Source organism: Octopus sinensis, linkage group LG16 (assembly GCF_006345805.1).
Source record: "Octopus sinensis linkage group LG16, ASM634580v1, whole genome shotgun sequence".
NCBI classification, from domain to species: Eukaryota; Metazoa; Mollusca; class Cephalopoda; order Octopoda; family Octopodidae; genus Octopus; species Octopus sinensis.
Window position 1 is genome coordinate 14,312,601 of NC_043012.1, and position 24,051 is coordinate 14,336,651.

Here is a 24,051-nt window from a genome sequence, read left to right on the forward strand (position 1 = left end):
GCTAATAATCTGTCTGTGAAAAGAAGATGGGTTCACTTGTCTCCGTGATTGTCTGGGAAGACAAAAGGGGAAATCTAACTGCTAAGCATTTTTTTATCCAAAGAGATATCATCAGTGATGTAACCACTTGGTTCATGCTTTAAAGCATGTTAAATTATATTTTTCTTAGAATGCTTTATTCAGCACTTTACTTTTGCGTAAAACGCTTTGTGATTTTTTTATATATGCTTTTGTACGCGTTTATATATATATATATATAACGGGAAGCTTTATGAAAATAAACAAAAGACGAAGGCAGATGGAGTACAAACAAACAATTGTATTAGTATGGCGCTCAGGAATATAAATAAAACAAGTCTTTTACGTTTCGAGCCTACGCTCTTCAACAGAAGGATACACAGAAAAGAAACACGGAGAGAAACAAGGAGAGAAAAAAAAATGCGAATCAACATGGCGATCATATATATATATATATACTGGAGTAAACACATAAATATGAAACAAGGTGGAAAAAAAGAGTACTCAAATACCGGGGGTAGAGTAATATGTTTTATTTAAAAGCAGCAGAAATTCAACAAAACCTGTTACTCGGAGTTTCACGTTCCCGTTCGTCGGACAGTTTTTGTTAAAATTTTAACAAAACTGTCCGACGAACGGGAATGTGAAACTCCGAGTAACAGGTTTTGTTGAATTTCTGCTGCTTTTAAATAAAGTATATATATATATATACATTCAATAATGAGGGTGAATAAAATTATAGATATCAATTCAATAATACCCTTATTTTAACACCGAGCGACCTAGCACAATAGACCGGGATACAAATTCATATTTATCCGTAAATATAAGAGAGCCAACTTTGAATATGTTAACTCTAGTGCTAGATAAGGCCACATGTAAGGGTCTGATTAATTATATTGACAAATGTTGCTGACGAATCATAGACAATTATGTAAGTGTAATCTGCATATTTTGTTAATGAGGAAACAATTGTACAACATTAATCCATTATTTAGTTGTATTTCAATTTCATTGCGTTGATTGTAGTGCTATTTCTATGTGGAATTATCGTTGGCGACTATACCGGTGGAGCTATTTCTAGCACTAGAGTTAACATATTCAAAGTTGGCTCTCTTATATTTACGGATATATATATATATATATATATATATATATATATATACGTACATATAAAATCACATGAATAGATAGATAGATAGATAGATAGATAGATAGATAGATAGATAGATAGATAGATAGATAGATAGATAGATAGATAGATAATTACGTATTTATGCATTTATGTACGTATGTATATATGTACGTATACCTGTATGGATGGATGGATGGACGGACGAATTGATTGATTTAGTATATCATGGCAGTGAATTAGAACAAATTTGTTGAAAATTAAATAATACACTACAGTAATATAGTATTATCTCACTTCCTTCCATGACCCGAAATATTGTTTTTCATATTCAAAGAAGTGTGGTTCGTTGACAGTCGAATAAAATATCTTTGCAGTATTTTCATAGCAATCTAAATGTCTAGCATTAAATAGTAATCGTTAAAATTTTATGATATATCTGATAAAAAATATTTCTTCTCACAAAAGATGGTTGTTTATATTGAAGAAATGATGTATATATCTTTCTTTTTTTAAAGCATGTTTTCAATATAACACTCCAAATCTTCGTCAACGTTACAGAGGTCAATGATCCGCCATTCTTCACAAATCTGCCGATGGTTCTGGAAGTTTCCGAGGTAAGATAAATATGTTGTATACAATGTGTTGTATAAGATAAATATGTTGCAACCTTTTGATTTGATATTTCAGAAAAACGTTACTCAGGATGGACGCATTTTTTCTATACAGAGAGTATAACTTAGCATGGTGCAGGTATCATAGCTTATAACAAGGTAATATATCTAAAGCTGGTTTTATGAAATAATAAAATGTCAAACACACAAATGCAGTCTGATATATCTATAAAGTGGTGGGCTAGATATAGATTAAACAGGCCATTACACTGAGGCTCTTTATTTAATTTTGTATTTTTGTGTTTAAATCGGCAATCCTGTTCCTGATATCTTTAACTTCAATAAATGTATGGTCGATGAAATAATACCAGGCTTTTAAATGCAGTTAATTCAATCAGCTAACAAAATTAGGATCCTATTTGGCTTTAACAAGTTTTAACCAGTAAAAAGCATGCGTTTTGATGGTGCATTAGCTATAAACTATGATACAACTGCTTTAACATGACAAAAAGGAACAGTCTACCTTTTCAACTGAAAGTAATGTTTTGACCGAGTTCGTTTGTGCTTTCATCTACCCTTTGTATTTTACACCGGAGTCCCCGAATGTCATGTTCGTTTATTTGTTCTTGAATATACTTGAGTATGCTTGTGAATTAGTAGATTCTCTGGAAGGTTTTGCTGTCCTTCGATTTTATCATCTTAGTTTGTTATTGTACATGACAAAAACGAAACATATGTTGTTTATAATGGCGGATATAAACTGATGGATATCGGACAAAGTAATGCCCATGCTTTCCACATTTTCCAGCAACAGATTAATAGATAGATGGATACAGCCGTAAATTCCTTCTAATCTGATGCAAAAGTGTATTTAAGCATTTAATAATCAAAGCTATACCCTTCAAATAGATTCTAAAACTATACAAATGTTTTCTTGTAAATATTTTGGCAGAAATGTTTCTGATGATCTAATTTCTTGAAAGAAAATTGCAAAAAGGCTCTCGTAAAACATTTTTGAAATACTTTTCTAAAAGTGAGTGCATCTTTGAGCATTCTGGTTGGATAACTGACTCTTTAGAGAAATCTAAATTGAAGTAGCAAGGGGTCCCTGACACTCTCTTAATGACACATCTATTGAAAAATTTCTTGATAATTTTTAGTAGGGCAACCCGTCTGATGATTAACAAAGTCTCACGCATCCCGTTTCTCGAAGCCTATTGTCTCGGCCTGCTTTACGCTATAGGAAATGTCCCCCACTTTTCTAGTTATAGAGTTAAATCCCCTTAATTTTATACCTGTATTTGATTAAAAATAAATTTGCTGATGTGCAATTTTCTCCGTCTTTCGTGTAAATTTCCTTTTATTTCTTTTCTGACAATTTTTTTTTTCAAAACTTGTTTAATAATACAAGAATTAACTTTAGACTGCTACTCACGAAATATTAATAAAATTATTTCGCCCTCAATTCAAGTGGAAACTAGCTGATTACCAATATAATAGATGTTAATGTGCAGATAATACGAATGTGTTGACTCTAATTTTCTTGAATTATTAAGACAGAAATATGCCAAGCGAACACGAATTGAGCTACATTGAAGTTATTAGAAACACATGCAAAAGTAACTGAAAAATCAATGAATAGTTTCTCTGATAGGAAAGCTTTGAATAGATAAGATGGCGCCTTCTCAGCCAACGAACCGCAGGTGTCTCCTGAAATTAGCAATTCTTTATATTCATCATAAAGCATGAACTTCCTACTTTTCTTTTTCTTTTCTTTTTCCTCAATGTAAAGGCATGACGAAAGAAAGGTCGATTTGACTGTTGATTTGTTATATTATTAAATTAGGTTCGACTTTTTGTCTCTTGGAAAATAAAACTAGGAAACAGGGTTGTTAACATAAAATTAACTTTTAATCCACTACCTTATAATATTCTCCAAAGGTTTACTTAATAAGAGAAAATTAACGTTGCTATATAAATATGTAAAAGAGAATTGATGATATTTTGAAATAAATTTTAAGTTTTAATTAGGAGTTTGAAAATGTTTTTAATAACAATGATAACTATAGTTGTTACTTGAAATGTTCCATGTTCAGTTGGTGTGCCGTAAGTCGAGGTTTGATTTTCTCAGATTTCACAATAACACAAAACTTGAAAGAGAAACGTTGTTTTGGGGTGGGGGATGTGTTAGTTTTTTTTTCTTTTCTTGTTATTAATGTGAAAGGTATTTTCACGACCAGAAAAATATATGGGACTGGACATGAAGGCGTGTATTTAAAATATGGAAATAATAGAGTTGTAAACCATCGGATAAATTACTTAGAGATATTTATTCCGTCTCTTTCAACTTTGAACTCAAATCCTGCCGCGATCAACTTTGCCGATACTCCTTTCGTGGCACAATAGAAAATGAAATTTGTCAATCTTGGGTGGTGGATTAGTGGAAATATAATAATGTCAAGCCGAATAACTTGTCTTTGTTTTGGTTAATACATCTCTACGTTCAAATCCTGCGATGGTCTACGTATTATATTGCGCAAGCATTTTCTACTGCAGTCTTTAGGTCGCAAACATTGTGATAGGAATGATGGGGTTGGAAATTATGTGGGAACTCATCATGTGTATGTTTCTGCATTTTAGAAGTCGTATATCGTCAAAACATGTAAACATCGGAGGAGATTATCAAGGTTCTTTATTACAAGTTAGTGACGCCCACTTGTCCCTATTGTAGTCTGAATTGCAGTGTACCAGTGACTTGACTGTCAGAAAAACTGTATCTTATTGTCATACAGCTTACAAATTGCGATATGCTTTTGTTTTTTTGTTTTTTGTTTCGAAGTTTTCTTACTTCGTAAATACTCTTTTATATTTAAGAGATGAGGAATTATGTATATTATTTGCATTATTTACATTTGACGGATATTTGTCCTCATCTTGTTTATTATTGTTGTTGTTGTTGTTGTTGTTGTTGTTATTCAGGTCACTGCCCACGGGCTACTAACCCCAAGATTCCGAGTTCGATTCCAGGCTGTGACCTGAATAAAAATAATAATAATAATAATAATAATAATAATAATAATGATAATAATAATAATAATAACGACAACAACATCGAAAAATACCTTAGGAATGAGAACCCAGCTTTGATATTTCCCCAAGACACCTGATGAAGGCTGGAGGGTATATCAGCCGAAATGTTTTGTTAACAACAAACAAGAAGCACTGATACGTCATGGCAGCTATTTATGGACACTGTCACAGACATATGCCTACACAACACCCCAATACGGTCCATAGCCAAGACAAAACGCTGACTAACACGTCCCAGGAAATCACTCGTACGAAAGATAAAGAGAACGAATCAGAAAACCAACCGGTTGAAATATTGCCAGCTGCAACACTGCCACCTGGCGGATATAAACTCGCTAGAATCAAGGAAACACCATCTCCAAAACTGTTTGGAAAATGTTATTGACGATCAAAGAAAAGCAGAAGAGAAATGGGCCACTGATAAAAGAAAAGTCAACTCGAAAGTATTCCTCTCATTCGCTAAAAACTATAAGGTTGCAGTCTCATCTATTGGACCTCTCATTGATAAAAACAACACACTGCAAAGTGGTACAGAGAACATGGTCGAGATTCTGCAGAAGCAATACTGCTCCACTTTTAGTAATCCGGATATGATTAATCTGAACAGCATGGACGAATCAAACCCAGAGCACACCCTGTGTGATATATTATTTGGTTTCCCAGATATCATAGCAGCTATAAGTAAAATTACAAACAACTCAGCTGCAGGTCCTGATAGATTCCCCGCCAAAGTTCTGAAAGAATCCCGCCGCCACCTCGCATGCCCCCTCGCCATTCTCCTGAGGAAATCACTAGACGCTGGTTACATTCCCAATGGCCTCCTTTCCCAGTCGATCGTTCCAGTCTTCAAAAAGGGCAGCAAGTCCCATGCAGTGAATTACCGACCTATCTCCTTTATTTCTCATCTCGTCAAATTATTTCAGAGTAGTGCGATCTAGAGTGACTCACTTCCTAGAAAGCAACAACCTATTGGTTCCCAACCAGCATGGTTTCCACAATAGCAGAGACTGTCTTACACAACGCTAATTGCAATATAAAGATTTTTTTCCACAATTCTGACGACTTTTTTCTAAATATATATATTTAAAGCGAAGGCGGGAGAGATATGCGGTGATATACATCTGGAAAATCCTGGAGGGTCTTGTCCCAAACTTTGGCATTCAAAGTTACCCCAACCGCAGAACGGGGCACCACTGCATGGTGCCAAAGATTCCAACATCACCATCAAAATACAGGACCAGATACTGCAACAGCTTGGGTTTCAGAGGACCACAGCTCTTCAACATCCTCCCTAAATGCCTGAGAGACTTGCATGGTGTGGATGTGGGTTTCTTTAAAACTAAATTGGATCTCTTCTTGTCGGGGATCCCAGATGAACCTACCTCACGACAGGAGACACAGATGCCGTCAGCGGCATCGAACTCCCTTGGTGACCAAGTGCCACGTGTCAGAGGTGGATTCACATATTAGTGTAGCTCATTCAGCGGTGGTGCCCCACCATGGCCGCAGCCTTCGGGCTGAAATATTTTTAAGGATTTAAGGATTTATGTATGGGTGTGCGTCTGTATGTGTATGTATGCATGAATGTATGAATGTATGTCTATGTGTGTATGATTTTCTCTGTGTGTGTGTGTGTGTGTCCGCCATTGATAACCATTGTTGGTGTGTTTCCATTCCCATAACTTAGCGGTTCGGCAAAAGAAACCGATAGAATAAGTAAATGGCTTAATAAAAGTAGTGCCAGAGTCAATTCATTCAACTAAAAAGTCAAGGCTGTGGCCCAGCATGGCCGCAGTCTAATGACTGAAAGAAGTAACAGATAACAGGTATTCAGTGACCAGTAAGGACTAGATTTAAAATATATTTAAAACCTAATGCAATTAATTACAGATAATAGAATATACTGTCACGAACTTTGAAAGTACTTATTAATATAAGTACTCTAAAATATTTCTCATATTTAAAGCATTCCAAGAATATTTATAATATTTAACATTCTTTTCAGGAAGCTATTTGCAATAACCATAATACATAAATACTCACATCACGAACTTGTTATATGCAAAGAGCTCACATACATACACAGACACGTTCATACACATATATGCACAGAAAATAATTGAAAATGCATTTCATTTAGAAAAAAGACATATGTTATTAATCTGAATTTCGAATGTATAGGTTGAAAAGTAAGTCAGTATTCATTTTAAATGTATATCCATTTAGGTGTATTCTCTTGTGAAAAAAAGAAAACCAACATGTCCTGAAAGTAAATTGAAAATATATTTCGATTTAAAAATTGCTCTTGTTATCAAAAAAGAAAATAAATCAACACTAAGTTTTGATATATTTCTATTTTTTGCGATTCATATATATATCTACGAATATTTATCAATCATATGCACTTCTCACACGCGCACACGGATATATATATATATATATATATATATATATATATATATATATATCCTCATGTACATATATGTGTAATCACTATCATCTTAGCATCTCTATTTAAACTTCTATTTATTTATAATTTCCTGTGGGACAAATATCAGAAATATCAGCTATATTTTCAAAAGTTTCAAACTTCCATGTAAAGAGATTTTGTGCCTCTTGCTGACATCTTTTTAACCATGATGGGGTCACATTTTTTCTTCTCATGCTGAGGTCTAATCCATCATGCAACCAGACTTTCGGCATCCTCCCTTCTGATAAACGACGAATGAGTAACTTCATGAAGAGTCTCGGTATTTGGACTTGAGACTCGTGGTAATGACTAGGTTAGTGCCCTTACTGTCGAAGATCCGCCGAAGGCTACGTATGTAGATGTTAGGATGCCGCATTTAACTGAGTACATGCTCCAGTTCTAACTGCATTAAATTAATGTGTTGAAAATATGTAAACATCAATTGAGTTATTAACCTTTAAAGGTATTTTTTAATATGCTGGCCATTGATAGAATTTTTTTGCGAAAAATTTAGTCCTATATTAGATGTAAATTTAATAGTGTTCACTTCCGGACTCTCTCACTCTATGAGAGTTTTCAGTCCAATCGCACGTGTCTCGAGGTGTGCTGGAGAATTTCTATTTTGGATATATTTGGGGTACTTAAGTGTGCTCATGACTTAGTGTTTGCTTCTTCCATGAGTATAAGTAAGTATTTCATTTATTTCTTACCGTATTTATAGCTGATGAGGAGAAAATTCTTATGAATTAACTCTGAAATTGGGACCAATACTATGATAAGGGAATTTTTTAGAAATTTCTATCGGCTTCCTTCGAGACGCGTGCTTATAGTGATAAATTATATGGTTATTGACAATTTGTCTATTTTCGGCATATTTGGCATTAAAATTTTTTATTTTGCCCATGTTTATAAGTTGTTTATATATATATATATATATATATATATATATATATATATATATATATATGTGTGTATGTGTGTGTGTGTGTGTATGAATATAAGGATATTATTATTAATAACTTACAATAATATCAGTGGCTAGCATGCGTAAAAGAACGACAAAGACAAAATTATTAAATAATTAAATTACTGTGATATGGGTATGTCTTTTCCCCTAGGGTACGGTGTCTTAAAATTTTACTGCTCGTTCCCTTGATTTTGCCTTTGTGTACAAGGGAAAATTGAAGTTTTTAGTCGTTTTGGGTGTTATTTTTAACATGCATGTGCTTTATAAATATATATATATATATAATATATATATATATATTATATATATATATATACACACATATATACATATATATATATATATATATATATATATATATATTATATATAGTCAATAATAAAAGGGTAAAACTAATTAATTATCAATTAATTTTACCAAGTAGTGTTCATTATGTAAAAAGACCATTTACGGTATATCTAAAACATTACGTTATATTACGATATACCTGTGTGAGTTATTTTTGAGTATGCATTGTCTGAGAGATTTTTCTTACAGTAGAAGAAATAGCTAAGAATTTTGGCTGGTATTTCTAAAAAGTTCGGTGTGTGGTAAATTAAATTATTTTACTGAACCCTATTTTTATAACGTAATACATATATATATATATATATATATATATATAATATATATATATATACACATATATTAATTACAGAAAACCAAAAGCGGCGAACTGATATATCAAGTTGAAGGAGGTGACCTACACGATGTTAGCAGATCTGAAGTTAGCTATCAATTACTGGTGAGTGACCATTTCAATTTATAGAAGATTTCAAATTAACGTTTTGCGATTTATCTGAATGGAAATTCATTTAAAACCTATCCAGCTGCTATTTATTTAAATAGGCATTTGTAAAACATCCTGCTATTTTATTTTCTGTATCCTATTGTTTTTAGTATTTTTTCTTTTTATGTTGACGTTTTTGCTATTCGATTTTGTTTGTTTCTTTTCTTTTTTTTTGTTTTGTTAATTCTTTCACTTGTTGTGTTTGGTTTGAAGTTTTCTACGGTTGTTTGAGTTGTCTTTTTTTCTTATAGATTTAACAAATTTATTTCTTGCTGTTTACTTTTTCAATTAATATAATATAAACTTAACAGAAAGTACGTATTCTCTCACAAGCTGATTTCTACATATAGATATTACAAAAATATATACGTAATGATTATATGTGTTTGTGTTTATGTATTTGTGTGCGTATGTGTGCGCTCAAAAATATGTATCCAGTATTTCTAAAATAAATTATGCATACTTAAATGAAACTGGCGTGTATTTCAGAATGTTATATATTCATGTGCTTATATATGAGTTAAGATTTACGTACACACACACACAATAACACACACACACACACACACACACACACACACACAAACACACACACACACACACACTCGTAGACAAAGCTGTCTTGATAGCATGATTGAACCTCGGGGAAATCGCACTGTGACCTGTAGTGTTTATTTATTGACAGTAAATCACAACATATGTTGAGCAGAATTGGGCCCCTTGATGCGTGAGGCTCCCGAGCAACTGCCAGGTGTACATATTCCATAAGACGGCATTGCTCATAAACACACGCACACCTGTACACACACGTATAAACATAGATTAGATTAGATACATACATACATACTTAAACGCATATATGAATGTTTACACTCCTTTATGTATATGTACATGTGTGTGTGTGAGACCGAGTGCGTGTGTAATTGCTGTGTGCGTGTAAGAATGTGTGTGTATGTGTAAACGTGTGTAACTGTGAGTGTGTGTGTTTGTGTGTGTTTATGTGTGTAAAACATAACATATTGATTCAGGCATATTGTACAGAAACACATTGCACTCTGGGATACACGCAATTTTGAAAATTTTATGAAATATTCCATTAAGATACCAGCGTGTTTTGATTATAGAATTTTCATATACCATTTATTCCATTTATTCTTTAGGGCTTTGAGTGTTGTTTTTTTTCCCCAGATACAAAATTAAGAGCATCATATGAGTTGAAACTTTTATTGTAGAATTTGATAAACACCCTTCATAAAACAACAACCGTAACAACTCTAAAACAAAAATTGATAAAATACAAATCCAGTAGAGCACCACATTGTTAATGTAGTCTGAGAAGTTTCTTAGATATGGTTCCCTGAGAGAATTTATTTGCGTGTTTGTGTGTGTGTATATATATATGTGTGTGAGTGTGAGTATGCATGTGTATATATAGGCATATATATACATATAATATATGTATAAACATAAACACTTATATATATATACACATATATGTACATGCATATATATATATATGTTGAAAAAAGTTGTATTGGGTATAAAGATACCATAAACAAGTATAAAAATGGAGAAAATATGATGTTAAAGTCAAAATTGAATTTAATACATACGCACGTTTCAAAAGACAATACAAATATGTAAGAAAAAAAATAATAATAATCAAATTTATGCAGTCATTCTCATCAGTGTATGTATGTATGTACCTTTCTATCTATCTAATCTATGTTTATACGTGTGTGTATACGGGTGTGCGTGTGAGTTTATGAGTAGTGCCGTCTTATGGAATGTGTACACCTGGCAGTTGCTCGGGAGCCTCACGCATCTATATATGTTGTGATTTACTGTCAATAGATAAACACTACAGGTCATAGTACGATTTCCTCGAGGTTCAATCATGCTATCAAGAGAGCTTTGTCTACGAGTGTGTGTATGCGTGCATACACTTGTGTGTGTATGTGTACGTCAATCTGTTTTTTCTTATTGAATTTTATTAATAACCTTTTTGATGTTCTTCCTAAAACTCTTTACACTAATGAGAATAACTATGCATAACTTTATAATTATAATTATAATTATTATTATTTCTCACATATTTGTATTGTATTTTGAAACGTGCGTATGTATTAAACTCTCTATTTTCATACTTTTTTATGGTATCTTTATACCTACAACGAATTTTTTCAATTGTTACTTTCATATTCTTAATACTTGCTCTGACTGAATTTTATGAATATGATGAATTTTTATTGGAAATTATTTTATTTTTTCTCTCTTTATGGATTCTTCAAAAAAAGTATGAATTGTTCTTTTTGAACTTATTTTCTCATCATATATATATATATGCTGTTGTGGTGCTTCTTTGGGGGCGGTTGTTATGCTATTTTTGCTTTCTTTTTTTTTCAGTGCTTCTCTGGCACCAGTGAAACTTTTGTCTAATATCTACTTTAGTTGACTGTTTTAAATGGATTGTATAACTGCTTCCACACCTCAGATACACACACACACATGCAAATTCATAAACACACACACACAAATTCATAAGCACACACACTCAGAGAGAAACGCAAATTGTACATTACGCCTAAGGACCACGTACAAACTTCCAATCATAAATACAGGCAAATCAAACATGAGAAAGGCAAAGAAAGATAAGCGTTGTAAAGCCATTCTTGTATTAGATAGCCCAGAGGATACATCGCATGAAATTGCAACACCGCTGTAATCATCTAATGCTGTAGCACAATGAATACATCAGCCTGTAAATTCATTCGGTTGGATATCTTAGATTTCTACCTTTCAATATCGATATCATTCCCTCAGAAGGCTTCAGGCTTCCGTAGACAATTTACCATAATTATTGTCATCGATATGAGAATATATCTGAACACTAGGAAATCAGTGTTTCTGGGTGATTGCTGCTGTGTAAAAAACCTTAAGGCGACGAAGGGTTCGACATATCTATAAGCAGTTACGACAGAGATGATGTCAACAACCTGGTCCAATTATTTATTCTGCATACCCTAAAAACTGAGCATACCCTCGCTATTTGGTCGTATAATGCAATGTCAATGTGTATGAATGGCCGTGAGATGGATACGATAATTTTTTTTTTATCAATGGCCAGCATATTAAAAAATACCTTATATATAAGTTGTTTGTAAATTTAACCTTTAAAGGTAATTTTTAATATGCTGGTCATTGATAAAATTTTTTTCGAAAAAAATTTATCCTACATTAAATATAATTTTAATAGTGTTCACTTCCGGACTCTCTCACTCTGTGAGAGTTTTCAGTTCGAATCGCACGTGTCTCAAATGGGCTGGAGAATTTCTATTTTGGATGTATTTGGGGTACTTAATTGTGCTCATGACTTAGTGTTTGCTTCTTCCATGGGTATGAGTAAGTATCTCATTTATTTCTCTGCCACATTTATCACTGACGAAGGGAGGGTTCTTACGAACTAACCCTCAAATCGGTCCGATATGGTAATAATGGAATTTTTTAGAAATTTCTGTCGACCTTTTTTGAGTAGCGTGCTTATTGTGAAAAAAATTATAATGGTTATAGACAATGTGTCTAATTTCGGCATATTTGGCATTAGAAATGTTTTCGTTTGCCCTAATTTATAAGTTATATATATATATACATACATGCATACACATGCGTATATATATATATATATATATAGGGAGATTTTACGAAAAAAAACAAAAGACGAAGACGAGAGAGCGTGTAAGAGAGAGAGAATGGGATAAACGAATAATTAAAGAATAACATATACATACTTAAAAGATTATTACTGGATCTAAACGCATAGCTAAAACAGTTTATTAACGAAAGCTAGTTTGAGATTATAATTTTAATTTTGACTTCAACGGTTCGGACAAATCTTTTTAACAAACAAATTAAAAGAATTTGTGCTCTTAATATTTCGGTTGCTGTGTATATCACCAATTTCTTTGCATGGGGCATATAAACAGCCACACCGCCTCACACGATACTCTTTGCAATTTCGCTGACAATGCATTATGTAATTACATACTTTTATGAATCTTTGTCTGCACAGCGATAGTTCATCTATGCACTAAAATTTGTATTTTACCAATGCACTAAAATTAATATTCTATTTTTCTAGAGGATTTCTGCGAGAAATACACAGGAAAATGCCGATGATATGTTTACAATGGATGACAGCGGTAGAGTATTTCTCGAGCGCCCTTTGGATTTCGATCACGGCATAAGATTTTTTGACTTAGATATTGAAATAACAGTAAGTTGTAAATATTTTTCTTAATCCACTATTGCACCTTTTTGATGTATATAAGTTTTGGACTTAACATGAATTTGAATTTTTTTTCTGCTACGGAATAAGGAGCAAGCCTTCTTCTATCATACTCTCAATTTTGGTCAACTTGCGCCGCAGGGTCTCGGAGGAGACACTATTAGTTGAAGGCTACCAAACCTGCCACACACACACACACAGAGACAACTTCAGTTCTATATATATAGATTTGTTTCAAATTTTTGCAGAAGGTCAGCAAATTCGGGCATGCAGATAAGTCGATTAGATTGACCACGGTATCCAAATAGATGAAAGATAAAGTCAACCTCGGTAGAATTTAATTTTGTAAATTTTATAATAACGAATAGTTGCTGACTTCATGCGACATACGCAGAGCTCGGCTGAGAGGAAAACAAATTTATGAAGAGAAAAGCTCTTTCGTGGTTCAGAGTGAAAGCGATATTTGATTTTAACAATGCTACATGAAGTAATATTTATTAATAGTATAATGCCTTCACAAGATTCCAATAACAGCAATTCTATTAGTAAGATCTGTGTTGTTTATCAGCCGTTAAGAACTTCGGGAACTTTGAGTCTCCAAAATACACCACTGGTTTTTCAGCATTTGAACACAGCACCACAAGTCGATAAGTCACAAATCATTTCTATGGTGTAGTACCTCTGCGTATATTGTCATGTGTGTGTGTGTGTGTGTGTGGTTGTGTGTGTATGTGTAATGTGTTGGTGTATCTTGGCACTAGACAACATTAAGGAAATAAGGAAATCTGATGAAGAATCTTTGATTCCAAAGATGCTCACAACGAAATGAACTATAAAACAAAGTAATTAACACTGCTTGCTCTATGTTATATGCCATATGTGCGGTTATCGATCAATTAATCGATCTATCTAACTATCTACCTCCCTAGCTACTTTTTATCTATTTTTATATTCGGAAACCTATTAGAAAATTAAACCTCTTTATATCTGCAACTTCACTAACTTTTATTGTTTTTCTTTCTTTTCTTTTACTTTCATTCATTGTCGTTAATAACCGCTGTTAATAATGGCATTATCCAATTATCTAACTATATTATAAATCTAAATAAAATAAAACAGCAAATAACCAAATTTAAATTAAGACACACATATATTTCACCTTGTTCTGAAGGCATCCATATATATTAACTTTGCTTCACACACTTAGAGAACATGAACGGTTTAACTTTTGCTTAGACAATAGACTATAAACATAATACAATGAATTTACCATGCTCACCAGTCGCTTACAGGACGATTTCCGACTGCACCCGACAGCCACAACACACATATATTTTCATATTGTGTTTTTAAACAGAGCGTAAGTGGAGTCGTCAACGGACAAGTACCGTAGTAAATTCGCTTTTCGCGGTGTACTTTTTTAATTATACTAAACAGATGCTTATAGCATAATATAATATGTATGATGTGCATTTATTAATAACGCGGAATTTATAATATTAATGGAAACCCTAAGCCTATTAAAATTCCAATGGATCTAATCAGGTATATTACATTTAGGAGGACTCCAGCAGTATTTGAACGTACAGGTATGAGATTAAAACATCAAAAAATATCACAAGATATGTAGGCCGAACTTTATTGCTTCTTCCGATTTACCGCTTTCTTTTCCTATATACAGTAATTCAAAATAATGATGACTTAATATTCACAGGATTCTGATCGAAACCCTTTAAAAAACGTCTCGAAATTAACGATACAAGTTGTGGACGAAGACGATCAATCGCCAAAATTTTTACACAAACAATACAAACTGATTTTAATCGGAGAGAAACCAGTCGTGGTAAGTTGATTTTATAATTGCATTTCAATCTCTTTTATAAGTAAATTTCTAAAGAATGATGTTGATTGATTTACTGTGGTGAAGAAAGACTGATAAAGAGTTTCGCAGCGTAAAATGATTGTAGTTTGTATTTAGGTTTCAATTCATATGAAGGTTTATTTTACTTCGCTTACCTCACTTAATTCTCCTGTGAAAGTAATGAGCTTTACACTCTAATCTATTGTGTTGCTCCTTCGCCAAAAGTAGATATTTCGCTTGTGTTTTAAGTGTAATGAAGTGAATTTCGCTTGTGTTTTAACTGTAACGAAGCGCGAGTCAACTAAACTGAACCTATGATTTTGAAGGCGACTGAGTCCTAATGTGCACAATTTTGCAGGCAAGAAGCGTGTAAATTTCAGTTGTGATTTTATGATTTTTGTTTCTTACGCAACAGAAGTCTCCCTGTCTACAGCCAATTCAGAGAGATCAAAGAGATATGTAACATTATACTTCCTTATCCGAAGCCTTCTATTGAAGAAAGACGTAAGAAAGGACGAAATGTCCTCTTCAGGAGATTAAGGTCCTCCACGGGAGATAGACGTGTCTAGGTCCAATGACGTATTTCCCACATAATCCGGGATTTTCAGTTTTTTATTTTATTTATTTATTATTTTTTTTTTTGGTAGAATGTGTCTGACATCTTTACCAACAGCCCTTCTTTGTGAAGGAATCGCCTAAGTTTTTCTAGATCCACAATACAAATGACAAAGTTGTGCCCTGTGTAGCTGTGTAGAAGACCAATTTAAATTATGAACAGCCTATGCTATCCATATCTACTGGCCCACAGAATACTTTCTCTACGTACGATCTGGATGACCAAATGCACTTTTTACACGTCCATACTGGCGCATCAATCAAATCTAGTTGTTACTTTCAGACAACTCGAAATTTTTGAGAAGTTTTTAGTTGCTTTTAAAATTTTGTATCCACTTCTATATCGGCTACCCACACTGGTTCTGCGTGCATCGAATATAGTTTTCCAGTCACCCAATAAAACAAAAGCGAGGAACGTTGTTGCAAAAATTTGACCGGACTGCTTCTGTCAAGACGTAGATAGCTGTTAGTCTGTATGTCTGGCCTACGTTGCTAGACACGTTCAGTACTATTGTCTTGCTTTCTAGGTCCATGGAGATAGTAATTTTCTCAAGTTGCAGCCTTTTCCGAATTAACACAACTACTCTCACATCTTATTACCAGCAAACTTGGACACGCATATAATTTGAAGGTGCAGTCATTAAAATCCTTGCTTACCGCTGTTAGAAATAATAACAATACTTGCTGAAAAGGTGACGCACCCAAAAACATTTAAGAAACAAGATGAAGAACAAAGAATGAAAAACTGAGTTATTGTCAGTGCGTTGTTTTCATTTTTCAGAGAAATCGAAGGGAAAGACTAGGCCAACAAAGTGATCTGAAAGGATGCGCAGAGGTACTGATATGCAGCGCCCAGAAAAAGCTGTGAGAACTAATTACACCGAGTTCCAAAATAGATAAGTGCAGTGAATCGCCCCTTTGTAGGGCGTGTGGCAGCAAAACAACGAAACAATCTCACATATTGTGAGTGAATGTAGTAAGCTGGCCCAAAAGCACTACAAAAGGAGGCACGATAACGTAGCTAACCTTATTCTGGAGATTGTGTGTAAAGTAGAGTCGGAGCAGACCACGAAATTGGTACAAACATGAACTAGAAGGCGTCACCGAGAACAATGAATGTAAGACCCGGAGGGATTTTACAATTCATTGTGACACCCTCTCATATATATATATATGTGTGTGTGTGTGTGTGTGTGTGTGTGTGTGTGTGTGTGTGTGTATGTGTGTGTGTAAGTGTATGTGTGTGTGTAAGTGCGTGTGTGTTTGTCCCCCCACCATCGCTTGAGAACCGATATTGGTGTGTCTACGTCCCCGTAATCTAGCGGTTCTGCGAAAGACCGATGGAATAAGTACTAGGCTTGCAAAGAATAAGTCCTGGAGTGATTTGTTCGACTGAAGGCGGTGCTCCAGCATGGCTGCAGTCAAATGACTGAAAGAAATAAAAGAATAAAAGAATAATAATAATAATAATAATAATATAATAATAATAATAATAATAATGTCATCTGCTGGTATTGATACATCAAAAGATGCTTTCTAACTGATGTATCAATACCAGCAGATGACAACGTGTCTCTAAAAGAAATGGAGAAACTTTCAAAATACAAAGACCTGGAAATAGAGGTAACCAGAATGTGGAATCTAAAAACAGAAACAATTCCTATCACAGTAGGTGCATTAGGCATGGTAAAAAAATATTCAGACAAATACATAACAAAAACACCAGGACTTACAAATATATATAACATACAGAAAATTGCACTACTGGGCACTGCACACATCCTACGCAGAACACTTTCAATACAGTAACCATAAGAGCATCACAGCAAATCACAGCACATATCCAAGGCACACAGAGCTGCGCTCGGTAGTGAAGTGAAAGTACGATATAAAAAAAAAACTACTGAATAATAATAATAATGATAATAATAATAATGATGCTGATAATAGCTGAAGAAAGAATAGCGAAGAACGGATATACGGAAAAAGAGGGGACAGTGAACCTACCTCAAGAACACCAGAATAGGTATGACGCAGAATTTGAAGTAAATAATAAAGAGAAGTTCATAGAAACAAAAGAAGATATTATCAGAGAAGTCAGCATGACTGCGTCTACAAATATCATTAATAGAGAACTACTGGCGAAGTTCTCAAAAGGCAGAAAAGAAAACAACATAATCAGGATATATAACGTTGCTCTAGACAGATATTAAGTAATAAAGGAAATCACCTGACAGCGTTAAATAACCTCGTATATTCCACTGCTAAAGTTGTAACTGCTCAACTAGTTATCAGGACGATACAGAAAAGGACCAATCGTGTAAACAGACCTCCTAAGTGGACAGTTGCAATACAAAAAGGGATGTGGATGTATTAGTTCTCGATGAACTTGCTAGAAGATTAAATGTTAAGACGAGACGAGCTAGAAAAATTGAGCAAAAATATAAAATCAAAGATTTTATAAACCTCCCTGCAACCAAGGAGGTGGCCGTCACACTTCGAGGTGTCCCGGATAACTATGACAGGTGTCCATTTACCACCTAAGTTTATCGGAGTTAAAATTTCCATTCAACTTTCTATAAAATCTCAGATGTAGTACTGTCACTATATATGAAACTGTAACAACCGAAATTGTAATCAGATGCGTGGCTGTGGCTACTGCGAAGTTGAGCTACATTTCCTCCGTAGCAAGATGATATAAGGAAAATATGAAAATAAATCAAACAGTAGAATGATCTCTCTTTATGCTCCTCATTTGTTTCAGATAGATAGATAGATAGATAGATAGATAGATAGATGGATAGATGGATGGATGGATGGATGGATGGATGGACGGACGGACGGACGGACGGACGGACGGACGGACGGACGGACGGACGGACGGAAGGGCGGGCGGGCGGGCGGGCGGGCGGGCAGGCAGGCAGGCAGGCAGGTAGGCAGGCAGGCAAATTTAGAGATTTTCTATTCGAAAATGAAAAAGAAAAAGTGGAAAACAAGAGGAAAAAAAGTCAAATTCCGATCAAAAGCGGTCGAGAAGGAAAAAAAGGCGATCAAAAGGGATCGTGTATCACTGTAGAAATATAGAGCTTTTCTTTTCGAAAATGAAAAAGAAAAGGGGAAAATGAAGAAAACAAGTAAAATTCCGATCAAAAGGGATCGGGGGTGAAAAAAGCGATCAAAAGGGATCTTGTATCACAGAAGAATTTAAAAAGTGTAAAAAGCAAGATTAGGTTTATCCTTGGAAAGAAAAGACCACGGTAACCTCAGGCAGGGAGGGAATAAACACATGAGAGCAAAGTGCTCTCTCTCCCTCTCCCTCCCGATCTCTCTCTCGCTTTCTCTCTCTCGCTTTCTCTCTCTCGCTTTCTCTCTCTCTCTCTCTCTCTCTCTCTCTCTCTCTCTCTCTCTCTCCTCTCCTCTCGTCTCTCTCTCTCTCTCTCTCTCTCTCTCTCTCTCTCTCTCTCTCTGATTTACAGGATCATACTCAAAGTGGTTTTATCACTCACACGCACCATCTTTGCAACATTCACCTACCATTTTTTGAAACTTTCACGAGACAAAACCTGCCTCTCCATTCTCACCTTCCTTTTCAAGTGGTATTTGAAAATGATGATGTGCGATTGGCCACAGGGGTAAGTGTTCGTCTCAAATCCTTTCGCCCGAGTCCACTACACACATTCTTTCACCATGGCCACCGGTACGATGAAGACTGCCTTGCCTTCTCTGGTGAGGGAAGGTGGCGGGGCAATTTCCAAGATAGACTCGGCCGACAGGTGGACTCGTCCTACACGTGGCAGCAGCCGTTCAACATGCCCATAGGTCCGAAATGGTTGGACACTGCACGAGTGCGTGCAGAACGGTTTCGTCGCTCTGACCGCATCTCGAGCAAGTCGGTCCGGTGTGTCTCGAACCGTGCCTGTAGAGTTTATCCCCAACAGGTAATGCTTCTTGATAGCACTGCCAGGCGAGGGGTCTTTGGTGATTGTCCATAGGTCCCGGCCCGAAAGTTGTCCTGAACAGGCGGGTCAGTGGTTCCTCGTCGACGCCCAGATTGTGCCCGAGATCGTCGTCGCACCTTCCCTCCACTAATCCTCTATAGAACGCCTTTGTTGTAATGAAGTCGCATAAGTTTGGTCCCGGACAGCAGAGTTGCTTGAGAGCAACGCGACACTCGCGGTGCGATTCGCCTAGCATCGGTCTCTGTTTGATCCACAACTGCAGTTCGACCAAGGAGACGAGCTGCGGGAAAGCGCGCCGCACAAACGGCGACCACACCTGTTCACTATCGTCTATGAAGCGCCGGAGATGTGGCAGTCTCAGCGCATGTCTGCGCATCATCAACCACGGCATGCCTATCCTCCATTCAGCGGGTGTTGACAGCAAATGGATCGCCTAACCACCGGAGCTCTTCCTTTCCACAAGAAGCGGAAGAGTATGCGTTCCAGTTTGGTGATGGTAGAGCCGGGACAAGATAGACAGAGAGAGAGAGAGAGAGAGAGAGTGACAGAGACAGAGACAGACAGACAGACAGGCAGGTAGACGGACGAACGGACTGGGAAAAAAGAGAGAAAGAAGAGGAGGTAGACAGAGTCTGTATTTGCACATGTTTGCAACATATGCGAATTTATAAATAAGTGAACAGACTTATGACAACTTTGAACTACGTTCACTCATTAATATGCGCAATCATGTGTATGTGTGAGTAAGTGTATATGGGGAAAAAGAGAAAGAATAGAGAGAGAGAAAGAAAATCATAAGTAGAAAGGATTGTAAGATTTTAGAAATACTCTAAAATATTGACTATTGGAAGAAAAACATTGTATATTTCCTATCTAGAATGGAAATGCGCTTATCTTATTAAATCCTTTATTGGAAGAACAGCTTGAAAAGTTTAAACATCGAAATTACTTCATCGAAAGAAGCCATTTTACTTTACAAATAAACAGAAACAGGATCTTAGAATCAATATGCTAGAAGAAATATCATTTTGCCAAATGCACAAAAGTGCTGCTTTCAATCGCCTCACATCACCAATCTGTTGTGGTTGTTAAAGAGATCTTTGGAAAGAAATATTAACTTTATACATCAGTGAAACATTCAGCTGTTTCTTACATATGAATGCCTCCCACTTTACTAAGATACTCATCTTATAGTACTCGTCAGTTGTCATTGATTGGAGCAAAAATATCGAGTCACTCAACTTCACTGCTTCAATGGAAAAAAATTACGTAGTCAACCTCAGGAATATAAAGGAGTAATACTTACATCAAGAACAACTTTATCCATCCCTTCCTCTATTCGTAAACGGAGCACGAATGGAAATTGTATACCATAAAATTTCTGATAATCTCGAATGGTAAATTACTTATAAAGACAGCACCAAATATTCAGTTCACAATCTGGTCCTTTCAATCAAGCCAGAAAATAATATTTCACCTCTAATTTTACATTATCCTTTATAAACTCAAAGAAATGGTGCTTAGGGGTGGTGATCATGTATATGGCATAATGATACTGTTACTCAAAGAAAACTACATCCCAGAGAGCACCACTCGAATCAACATTCAGCTGATTCACAAAACCTACCGGCAATCAGTTAAGGTATTTTAGCACACAGTTGCACTGGATTTTGTTTGCCCCAATGCTGCAGTTGCCCCAAAGTCCACTGCTTCGTTGTATTTGCAGTCTACATGGCTTTTATAGTCTTTCACCCACTCAACGTACATCTATGCAGCACAACCTAAGGCAATAATACAACAGTCGAGATTGGAATTGATTGCTTCCTCGGGATATTTTTACTGTATATGGCGCTTAACAAAAGTTCCTGATCATCATCAGCTACATCGCACGGATTCGCTTGAGGAACTACACAACAAGTGATATGCCTGTTTTTTTATAATTAATTAATAAAATACTATGTAAATTACCTGTATTTACTTGAATGTGCGTGCCTGTGTTTGAATATATGAATATGTATGCACATGTATATGGATAGATAAATACATAGATTCCTAGATAGAAACAACGAAAGAGAGAGACGGGATTGAATTTAATGGTTTAAACCACAGAAATATTTATACGGGAGGTGTATATATATATATATGTATATATATATATATATATATATATACCAGCAAACCAAATCTTCAAAATGCGAGAAAGTTCTACTGAAAAGTTAACAAGGAATGTTTTTAAAAAATCTCCCCACCCAAATTCACAAAGAACTTAATAAATCTATGAACTAAAGTGTAAGATTTCTATTATATTATACTAAATTTATATTACTCTTTTTACTCTTTTACTTGTTTCAGTCATTTGACTGCGGCCATGCTGGAGCACCGCTTTTAGTCGAGCAAATCGACCCCGGGACTCATTACATCAGTGAAACATTCAGCTGTTTCTTACATATCGGCCCCGGGACTCATTCTTTGTAAGCCCAATACTTATTCTATCGGTCTCTTTTGCCGAACCGCTAAGTGTCGGGGACGTAAACACACCAGCATCGGTTGTCAAGCAATGCTATAGGGGCAAACACAGACACACAAACATATACACACACATACATATATATATATATATATATATATGTATATACATTAAGATTATATATATATGTATATATATTAAGATTATATATTTTTTTTACTTGTTTCGGTCATTTGACTGCAGCCATGCTGGAGCACCGCAAATCGACACCAGGACTTATTCTTTGTAAGCCTAGTACTCTTTTGCCAAACCGCTAAGTTACGGGGACGTAAACACACCGGTTATCAAGCGATGTTGGGGGGACAAACGCAGACACAGAAACATATACACAGACATACACACACACACACACATATATATATATATATATATATATATATATATATACATACATATATACGACGGGCTTCTTTCAGTTTCCGTCTACCAAATCCACTCACAAGGCCTTGGTCGGCCCAAGGCTATAGTAGAAGGCACTTGCCCAAGGTGCCACGCAGTGGGAATGAACCCGGAACCATGTGGTTGGTAAACAAACTACTTACCACACAGCCACTCCTACGCCTGTTATATATATTTATAAATAAAATTTATATCAAATCAAAAAATAATAAATAAACTGATTAGAATTACCAATGAAATCCTTTCTTTCCTTACCAAAGATCTCACACATTTTCAAATATATGTATATTATAAGCAAAACATAAACTTTGTTCCATAATTGTTTCTCATTTACGTTCGAGGGCAGAAATCTGAGGAAAGAGAATAAATCTGTAACATAAACCTCACTATGGCGCAGGAGTGGCTGTGTGGTAAGTAGCTTGCTAACCAACCACATGGTTCCGGGTTCAGTCCCACTGCGCGGCATCTGGGGCAAGTGTCTTCTGCTATAGCCCCGGGCCGACCAATGCCTTGTGAGTGGATTTAGTAGACGGAAACTGAAAGAAGCCCGTCGTATATATGTATATATATATATATATATATATATAAGTGTGTGTGTATATGTTTGTGTGTCTGTGTTTGTCCCCCTAGCATAGCTTGACAACCGATGCTGGTGTGTTCACGTCCCCGTCACTTAGCGGTTCGGCAAAAGAGACCGATAGAATAAGTACTGGGCTTACAAAGAATAAGTCCCGGGGTCGACTTGCTCGACTAAAGGCGGTGCTCCAGCATGGCCGCAGTCAAATGACTGAAACAAGGAAAAGAGTAAAGAGAGAGAGAGAGAGAGTATGTGAATGGTACTTTATTTAATCAAATTCGAAAGAATTAAAGGAAAACTTGACACGAACATCATTTTAACTCAGAAAGCTAATCGTCTCTCTAGAAAAACGACAACGCCGTGGTGATCTCATTCTTGCTCATAACATCATAAGTGGAAAGTGTAACCTCTCGAAAGAGCTGTTCTTCAATCCTGCTCCAGAGCGTCGGCTGCGGGGTCACTCCGAAAAGCTCTATCTGCGACGATTTCATCTCAATCGAAGGTGAGGAGCTTTCTCCGTCCGGATTGCGGATCCGTGGAATAAGCTGCCGGACGAGATAGTGAAGATGCTGACGACCGCTCGGGTCAAAGTCTCTCTTGACCAGAAATGGCCTGAACTCTTTGCATGAACACCCTCCCTGTACATAACTCCATGTCCCCCTACATGGCCTTGCTTTTTGCTTTTTGAGCCAAAAAATTAACTTAACT

At 35.6% G+C, this 24,051-nt stretch overlaps 1 protein-coding gene across 2 annotated transcripts in view; it reads left to right on the plus strand.

The window, feature by feature from the left end:
* The window catches only part of LOC118766506 (protocadherin Fat 4-like), a 362,146-nt gene that overhangs the window by 116,865 nt on the left and 221,230 nt on the right, over positions 1 to 24,051 (plus strand). Inside the window, exons 5-8 of one of the 2 annotated variants that reach the window (XM_036509891.1) lie at positions 1,669 to 1,767; positions 8,989 to 9,075; positions 13,259 to 13,393; positions 15,120 to 15,248. In XM_036509891.1, coding sequence (XP_036365784.1) covers positions 1,669 to 1,767; positions 8,989 to 9,075; positions 13,259 to 13,393; positions 15,120 to 15,248 — 450 coding nt within the window. The remainder of the gene's footprint in view (positions 1 to 1,668; positions 1,768 to 8,988; positions 9,076 to 13,258; positions 13,394 to 15,119; positions 15,249 to 24,051) is intronic. The other variant, XM_036509892.1, reaches the window with a different exon arrangement.